Source organism: Priapulus caudatus, unplaced genomic scaffold, assembly GCF_000485595.1.
Source record: "Priapulus caudatus unplaced genomic scaffold, Priapulus_caudatus-5.0.1 Scaffold317, whole genome shotgun sequence".
Classification (NCBI taxonomy): domain Eukaryota; kingdom Metazoa; phylum Priapulida; class Priapulimorpha; order Priapulimorphida; family Priapulidae; genus Priapulus; species Priapulus caudatus.
The window spans coordinates 149,643-158,395 of record NW_014577378.1 but is presented as its reverse complement, the minus strand read 5'-3'; the positions used below and the strand labels follow the sequence as shown (position 1 = coordinate 158,395).

At 39.1% G+C, this 8,753-nt stretch overlaps 2 protein-coding genes across 3 annotated transcripts in view; one reads left to right on the top strand and one right to left on the bottom strand.

The window, feature by feature from the left end:
* Positions 1 to 326: 326 nt before the first annotated feature.
* LOC106808954 (gamma-aminobutyric acid receptor-associated protein) lies at positions 327 to 7,908 on the bottom strand. Its single transcript, XM_014811887.1, has 3 exons — positions 7,722 to 7,908; positions 2,564 to 2,761; positions 327 to 1,718 (listed from the first exon to the last, which is right to left on the bottom strand). The coding sequence occupies exons 1-3, from the start codon at positions 7,809 to 7,811 to the stop codon at positions 1,653 to 1,655; spliced, it is 354 nt and encodes a 117-aa protein (XP_014667373.1). The 5' UTR covers positions 7,812 to 7,908; the 3' UTR covers positions 327 to 1,652.
* Positions 7,909 to 8,031: 123 nt separating this feature from the next.
* Positions 8,032 to 8,753, top strand: part of LOC106808953 (type-1 angiotensin II receptor-associated protein-like) — a 14,094-nt gene continuing 13,372 nt past the window's right edge. Inside the window, exon 1 of one of the 2 annotated variants that reach the window (XM_014811886.1) lies at positions 8,032 to 8,298. Coding sequence is in view for 1 of the 2 variants with exons in the window: in XM_014811885.1 (XP_014667371.1) it covers positions 8,352 to 8,381 (30 nt within the window). In the remaining variant the exon portion in view is untranslated. Of the gene's footprint in view, positions 8,382 to 8,753 lie in introns of both variants that reach the window. The other variant, XM_014811885.1, reaches the window with a different exon arrangement.

Sequence of the window (8,753 nt, the reverse complement as noted above, 5' to 3'; positions counted from 1 at the left end):
AAGCACACGCGCACGCAAGCACACGCGCGCACAAGCACACGCGCGCGCACGCACACACGAACGCACGACACATCTCAGTATTACGTATTACCTAATATAAAGTAGTAGGCCCCCCCTATAGCATCATAGAATCATGTGTAGAATCATAGATCGGTTTTACATATCAAACACCATTTCTAATGTAAATAATAAGCAAAAAAACTATTGATTGATTCACTCCTGATGATTATTATGTAAACATTAGCCAACGTGATATGATTTTACCACATATTATTAGGAAGGTAGATAAATGGCTGTTACGATATTAGTCATTCAAACACTATCACTTTCGTAAATTAACCTTTATTACTTCACACATTATGTAACACGTTTTCCAATTTATTATAACACAACATAAAAGTTTAACCTAATGCTTAAGCAAAACATGTCTATTCATCTATTAAGTGCAAAAATTAAGCTGCAGTGACTTCATTTTTATTCAAAATAATTCTAAACATAACACCGATACCTTCAGCAGAGGTAAAACATCTCGAGAGTGTCATCATACGATAAACCTTGCACTTGCTACTACGCCATAGGCACGACCTCAAGATATGTAAAACCACTCAGTGCACTATGAATATTTTATAACGTAAAACACGCAATTCCACACGTTTACTATAGCAGTGATGATAAAGTAGTAACTAGTTCGTGGTGGCAACTCTTTTCAGTATCAGCCCCTTATAGCACAGGTACATTAGTTCTTGACAAACTAGGTTACTAAAAGACAAAACTTGTTAAATCTTTTAAAAATGTGGATTAATTTAAAATAAGTGCCAAATTCTAATTCAGCAGATAATTATGCGACACTACGCCAGTTATATTGGTATGCATTGAGTAGCTTAAAAGACAAGTTATAAGGAGACCATACTATTCAACATAGAAGCTCAGTGCGTTTGGATTCATTGCATCCCCTGAAGCAGCATCAAGAAATGCGAAACTTAAAATGATTGTAATAGCGACTGCTGCTGCACACTTCAAATAAATCCCTTCTCCGTAAGTTTTATTGTGGAATAATTAAATACCTAGAATGTCGTATTTATGGAGAGCTTGCATTAACACCCGATTGCGGTGGAAATAGTAAATGCCTTCTACTCTATCACACATACATGCACACAAGCATGAACAGCACACAGCACGGAGACATGTACACTGACTTTGAACTCATAGTCAGCAATCAATTGCTTCCTATAGTCAGTCATGCTACACCCTAAAATCAATGCTAATTTTTACATCTTACCTACTCTCTGTGTCGCTCTTTAACGCCTGCACACACACACACACACCCACACACGAGCATGCATGTACGTACACATGCATGTACGCACGCACACACACACATACGCGCGCGCACGCACGCACACACACACACACACGCACGCACGCACACACACACACCACGGATGCACGCATACACTAGGGACACGCGCAGCAACCCACGCAAACAAACAAATACAATATAAACTTCAGCAGAATGTGTGTTAGATATATTTTACATCTTTTTACAAAGATCCTTTACTGGAACTTGCCATAAAACAAAAAAGCACAAACGAATGACTGGGCTGTTTCCTGATCGCACCAGCAACACAAGGTCAAGCTGCTTGGTGGACCGGCTAGGCTCCATATACGCTCTCATCACTGTAGGCAATGTAGAGGAAAAAATCTTCTTCGTGATGTTCCTGAAACCACAAATAGCTGCTACAGCATAGGCGACAATGCCAACATTCTCTACCATCTATCACATGTTGAGAGAATAGTGTTTTAAAATGTGTTGGGATCCCATATAAGGCACATGGGGCAAACCTGACAAATAAGCCTGCTTGGCTAATAGTTACCAATACTGACTAAGCATATTTTCTTTTCATGTGGGTGTAAGATAGTTACACTAATGGCTCAAACCATGGCACACATTGAAAATTTCCACTACACTACATCACTACAATAACTTGATCGTGAGAATAAAGATGACAACAACTAGTAATTAGCTCAAATAAATGGGCAACCATTGAAGTAATTGCTAATGAGCTAATCTTGATAAACCCTATGTAAATGAAGTACATGTATGCTAAATGTCACGTTTTTATTACATCTAATTCCCACACGTTTTCATGAGGACATTCTTGACAAATCATGTTAAACAGGCTATTTGCACACACGCCTCAGGCAAGGTAAGCCACTCAGTTTACATTAAGTGTCCTAGATACATGTCTTAATTACTAGTCACCATCTTCACTAGTCACATTGCTCGTGTATTTACTGCAGCGATTGTGAAATTTACAGCCAGTACTTGCAACATGTGACCACAATGAGTAATTGGGTGCAACAGCAGCTGTTCTACTTCCGACTCATTGACTATGCGCCGTTCTTTTAAGAAATGTGCCGTATTTTTATGGCCAAAATATCATCGAAAGCCCACAATGAAAATTTAAGCACACGTAGCATCAGACGAAATTGCTGAAACGAACAGAAATGCATACAAGCAGCTGAGCGCGCATAACAGCCCGTTATAAGTCTCGTTACAAACCTGATAAAGCTGGCCCATCGTGGCGCTGGTTGGGGGAATCACATTGTTGACAAAGAAGAACAGGGCGTCTTCAGCACGCAGCTGTATACGCTTGCGAATGAGGAAGTAAAACTGTCCGACAGTCAAATCAGATGGCACCAGGTACTTCTTCTTGTCAAGATCACCAATTCGAGCTTTAGGTGCCTTTTCCACGATAACCTGCCATGAGAAATCAATCTGTTAAACCACAAGAAGATTGCTTGAAGCAGCCTCTCTGAATATGAAAAACTACTACAGTGTCAAGACTCAAACATGAGCTAAAACATCACTGCCAATGTACCATCTACTATCTTAATTAATAAGATATTCTTTAACTCCTATCTCCTACCAATTAATTGGATTCGCCATATCATGTTTGACAATATCTACTGATCCAAAATTCATTACTTTATTAGATGCTAACAGTAATGATACATTACAAGTATCTTAGAAAAATTGAGAATGTTAGCATAAGGAGTGCACCGGAATTCCAATTATCTAGAGTTCCGGTCCTGGTCTAAAATATTTCTAAATAGTTGGCCATAACCCAAACCTTTTCAGAATATAATTTCTGTTACTAGAAACGTTTTTTTAGAAAGACAAGCCATTTTTGTTTTGACAAGCCAGATTTTAAAAAGACAAGCCATTAAGCTAGCATTTCTCTTGCACTGAAAGCAACTGACTCATACACTTAACAACCATCTTATAACTAGAACTTTAAACATGGCCCTACTTGCCATTTTACACCTTATGATTTCATTCAGGTGAAGTAATTTTGCACAATATAGGGTCAAAACTGTCGTGTTTATTTCCAGCTGAAGTTTGGATACTTCTGACCAAAACTTTTGTATGTTCTGGCCAGTTCCAGTTCTGACTAGAACTTCAAAATTCGGATCCAGTGCACCCTTATATATATATATTATTAGTTGGAACTGAAACTGATATCTCCGCAGCCTGAAGCATAAATCCTGACATTTGCAATGGTTGTTAAACTTAGTATTACTACGTAATGTTCTTATACTAATAGGGCAACGATCAAACTATCGATTGTGTTTGGCTCTAGTGCAATATTAGCACTACAGCAATAGTTTTTGGCTCAATAGCAATGCATTGATCACAATGTAAATCTTCTATAACTATCACTGATAGTTCACTAACAAATTAATAGTTTGCAATAGCTGCAATATCAACACACAAGATCACTTTATTTACTGTTAAAGATCTTTTCGTAAAAAATCGTTTTTTCATGTATATTTGCCTGAAAACCATTACTTAGAGATCTTATACCACAGATTAGTACTCTGTAACAAACCAAGTCATTATTTTCCTTCAGTAGAGTAGGTGTAACCTACCTCCACCTGTCTAACCCTTTGCTCCCGCTACAGGGCTATATGACCCACAGTGATGGGAAATGGCACTGAATTTTTGAAGCCATGCAAGCGTCTATTGTAGCCTGTGATACAATAGAAAAATTTGCTAGCCAGTATAATTACCACTTTGACCTCAGCATGCCACCATCAAATCAAACACAGATCATCGTATTACTGTGTAATCTGGTCAAATTGAGTTATTTATTGATTGCAAACCAACTATAAACATAGATACGCAGCCATGCCTGTTTTATATAGTAGCCATGCTAGTGAGTGAGCTTGCTAAAGATTTACTGCTGTTTCCCATCACTGTGGGTCATATAGCCCTGTAGTGGGAGCAAAGGGGCAACACGGGCAGAGATAGTTATAACACTATTCTGATGTTTGGTTGTATGTTTGGGCCCAATCCTAGGTTAGCACATTTGCGAAAATGAGGGCCAGGGTCCAAAACTAGGATTGAGCGGCACTAGTACTGCCATTACCAGTGCCAATACCAGTGTCAGAGCGGTGCCAGTGCCAGTGGTAGTACTAGTACTACTACTAGTACTAGTACCAACACTACTCAAACTGGACCATGTTCACTTCAGTCTTCAGTGACAGTGTACCACTTTAGCCAAGGATGCCTGTACAATTTGTAAATTGTATTATATATATAGGCAATTTGATGGATACTAAAATAAAGGGAATCAAACCTACTCAAGTGATCGAGTTACCGCCATAATCAGTCTAATCATAGCCAAATTCATATCAATGACATCATCAACACACAACAACATAGCTCCAAGAAACGATCTTTGCTAGGGTTAGAAGACCGTTTCAAATTCTTGCCCATAAAAACTTGTAGTTGGCTCGGTATCCAAACATCGCCACAGCTAGCATCACATGTAATAGCTCTAACGAATCTATAAACCTCTGGCTTGCTCGCCGTAACTGGGCGCTACTTATTTATCGAGTTATGCCGTATTATCTGAGATGAATTGGATGAAAACAACCAGACAGCCGCCATGTCCGCCATGTTCGGTGCGACAAAATCGGCAATGGACCTGATTTTCACAGTGCGTAGGCCTAAACACAAGGCAAGTACATATCTTCGCAATGATTATTATTAAGTTGTTGTAGATTGATGTTTCCTGGTTTTCAATTTTTTAATATTTATATATATATATACGAGTATATGATGCTTATTTATGCTTGCGCCAACGCGAGTTGCAACGCTATGGTATGTTATGTCGTTTCAGGTTTTCCGCTTTCCGATCGAAACGCATGCGCAGTGGAAACATGGTGGTTGGCGGTCAAAGTGAAATTTAGGTTCGGCTCTTGAAATTTACACTGTGCACAGCGAACTGAGGTATTAGATTTACTAACAACACTGGAATACTATAAGGTATAACGTGCACGAGAGACAGAAGGTCAAAGCTGGAATAACTCGATTAGCCAAAGGAGAAGGTATGTTAACAGACAACGACCAAGAAGCAGCATCATTACTGAACAACTATTTCAAGTCGGTGTTTGTAACAGAGCCAGTGGGTAACATCCCGAATTTTGTAGATAGAGTGTAACCTGGTACAAGCTTGGACAGTATTGAGATTACAGCTGCACAAGTGGAAAAGAAGCTGAGAGAACTGAAGCCAGGCAAGTCACCAGGACCTGATGGAATACACCCGAAACTGCTAAAAGAATGTGCTGATGGACTTGCATTGCCACTCACATTAATATTCCTAAAATCCTTACAGGAAGGAACCCTACCAACAAAGTGGTAAAAAGCGCAGGTTTCGCCCATCTTCAAAAAAGGGAGTAGGACGGCTGCTGAGAACTACAGACCAGTTTCACTAACATGTGTCATCGCTATTGCGTGATGAAGTAGTAAAATTCATAGATAAGAACAAATTGTTTACAGAACACCAACATGGATTTACGTCGAGGAGGAGCTGTCTGACTAATCTCCTAGACACATTTGAGGCTTGGAGTAAGGCCATTGACAATGGTAATTGCATCGACACCATCTTTTTAGACTATCAAACAGCATTTGACACGGTTCCGCACATGAGGCTATTGAAGAAATTGAAAGCGTATGGAATAAGAAGAACACTCATAAACTGGATTGAAAGCTTTCTTGTGGGGCGCCAGATGAGGGCGAGCGTTCGAGGACTGTACTCGGAATGGTGCTCAGTAGATAGCAGGGTTCCGCAAGGATCAGTCCTAGGACCACTACTGTTTCTGGTATATGTAAACGATATCCCGGACATAGCAATTTGTGATATGAAAATGTTTGCGGATGATACAAAAATTTGGAAATCTATATCGACAACAACGGACTGCATGCTACTGCAGCATGACCTAAATATGATGTGTGACTGGTCAAGAAATTGGCTATTAAAGTTTTACGTCGGTAAGTGCAAACGGATGCATTTATTTTAGGAGGAAATAACGAACAGTTTGAGTACTCAATGACCGATGAGGCTGGGACAAGAAGAGTGTTAGATGAGATCACTGAAGAAAAAGACCTTGGGATATGGATAAATAGCGACCTGAAACCCACTCTACAGTGTACGAGAGCAGCGAACAAAGCGATGGAGGTACTGAGATCAATCAAGAAAACATTCAAGTACGTAGATAAAAGGTGTTTCCTTATCCTGTACAAGACGTTCATCAGACCCCACCTAGAGTACTGTGTGCAAGCCTGGTCACCCTATTATAAGAAAGATATGGACCTGTCAGAAAAAATGCAAAGGAGGGCAACCAAGCTAGTCCACTCTATACGTAACCTGGAATACGTGAGGAGACTGGAAATCCTAGGTCTATATTCACTAGAACAGAGGAGAGTGAGGGGAGACCTGATCAAAACTTACAAAATTTTAACAGACAAAGAAATAGCAACCAATTTTTCACACCGGCAACTCGGTGCCGCTCAAAGCGCACGATCTGATAAGTTGTGCAAAACCACTTTTCAGCCAAGGGCTACAGACAGAGTGTTTCTTGTTTATTAATTTAAAAGCAAAAGGATTGTAATATCTTATAAACGACATATAGTTTCAGTTATAATATGGATAAATTTGCCCTAAAATGAATATCGTTCGGTTAAATAGCATTTACTATTTAGGTATAAATATAAAATTTTGCACTTTTGTGATTAGCCCTCGGTCTGTAACGTGCAAAATAAACTGTCAAATATGAAACGTTTTCGGGGTGGCAGCACGGTCGCGGGTGTCATGGCGCCGTTCAAATTTCGTAGCGTTGATATGTAATTAATTATAACAATTAAATTAGGTACGGTACCCTATCAGTATCTGGTAACAAATACGTGTGGGTATAGACGATTTGTTATACAGTAAGTACAGTTGTATGCAGTAAAATCCTAGAGGCTACTGTCCCTTTAAATTAGGTATCTGGTAACAAATACGTGTGGGTATAGACGATTTGTTATACAGTAAGTACAGTTGTATGCAGTAAAATCCTAGAGGCTACTGTCCCTTTAAGTTTAAGCTTAACCTAACCTAATCTAAGGTGAAGGTTATACTTGATTAGTTGATACACAACAAGGCAGAAATGCTTAGCCTTAGATGATTATTTTATTTGAGATATACGTAGGCCCTAATTGTTCGGCAGTTTTTGTAGAGGTACAAGATTATCCAATGGATGGATGTCCGGCTGTGTATAGTATACTATATTGAGTAATTGACGTTAGTCACACAGCCTGGTCGGGCTAACAACAAGTGAACAACAGTGATATTCAATGACAATATATGTCAATTTAATAATAATGCGCTTACTGGTACTCTATCCGGATACTTTTTCCTAATTTTCTCGCCTTCTGCCCGTCTTTTCTCAAACGGATGTTCTTCTTTGTACTGCCACTTCATTTTATATTTCTTAACCGTACGTAAGAGTAAAACAGTCAGAAATAGTGCAAGTCAACACCAATATGCAATACTATCTTTCACAACAGATAATGGTTGCGCCTCTGTACGCAACAAATGTACGCTATTCGCATAAAGTAATTCCAAATAGCCTGTAATATAGTGTCAATTACAGTAACACGTGCATGTAATAATGCATTACTTGTGCAAGGTATACTTTTTTAAATTACGGCTGTAATTTCTCATATAATTACATATTTATTGTCATAATACACATAACGTCTACTTATCACGCGTTTAGGCGTAATGATATATAGAAATAATTTTAGAAGGAAGTAGATCTAACCAACGCTATGACGTCATGTACCAACACAAGTCACATGACATAAGACATGTGATCACTCAGAAATCACTACCGGTTCGACTGTCAGCCAATCGGAGGGTCAACAGCCTGACCTTTGACCTTAACCGGAAGCAGAAAAGCTAGCAGGTAAACTCCTGGCAAGAAACAGATGGTAGCAGTGTACTTTGTGTCATTGCAAAATGGAAAATATAAGAGTTCCACCTCTTAAGGTAAATATACCAATTTAACAGTGTTCACGTACCATCAGTGATTGACATTTGAGTCATGTAGTTACAATGTCTATGTGTGTTGAACTTGTAACTTTGTAAATTGTATTATTACTCTTATCTTTGTTTGTCTGAATAAATCAGTTTATAGGTGCGGGCGGACAGCCGGGAACTTTGCCACATCCGGGACTTTCTTAACCTAGCAACCAGCTGTGCCGGTGAAAACAACAGCCGGTCTCCGTGAGCTTACACACGCAATACCCCATTTCCTAACCAAAAGCTGCAGCATACTAATTTCCTTGCATATATGCCGAAAACTTGTGTAGTAGTAGGTTGTCACAATCATATAATATTGCACAAATAAAATTTTTTTTA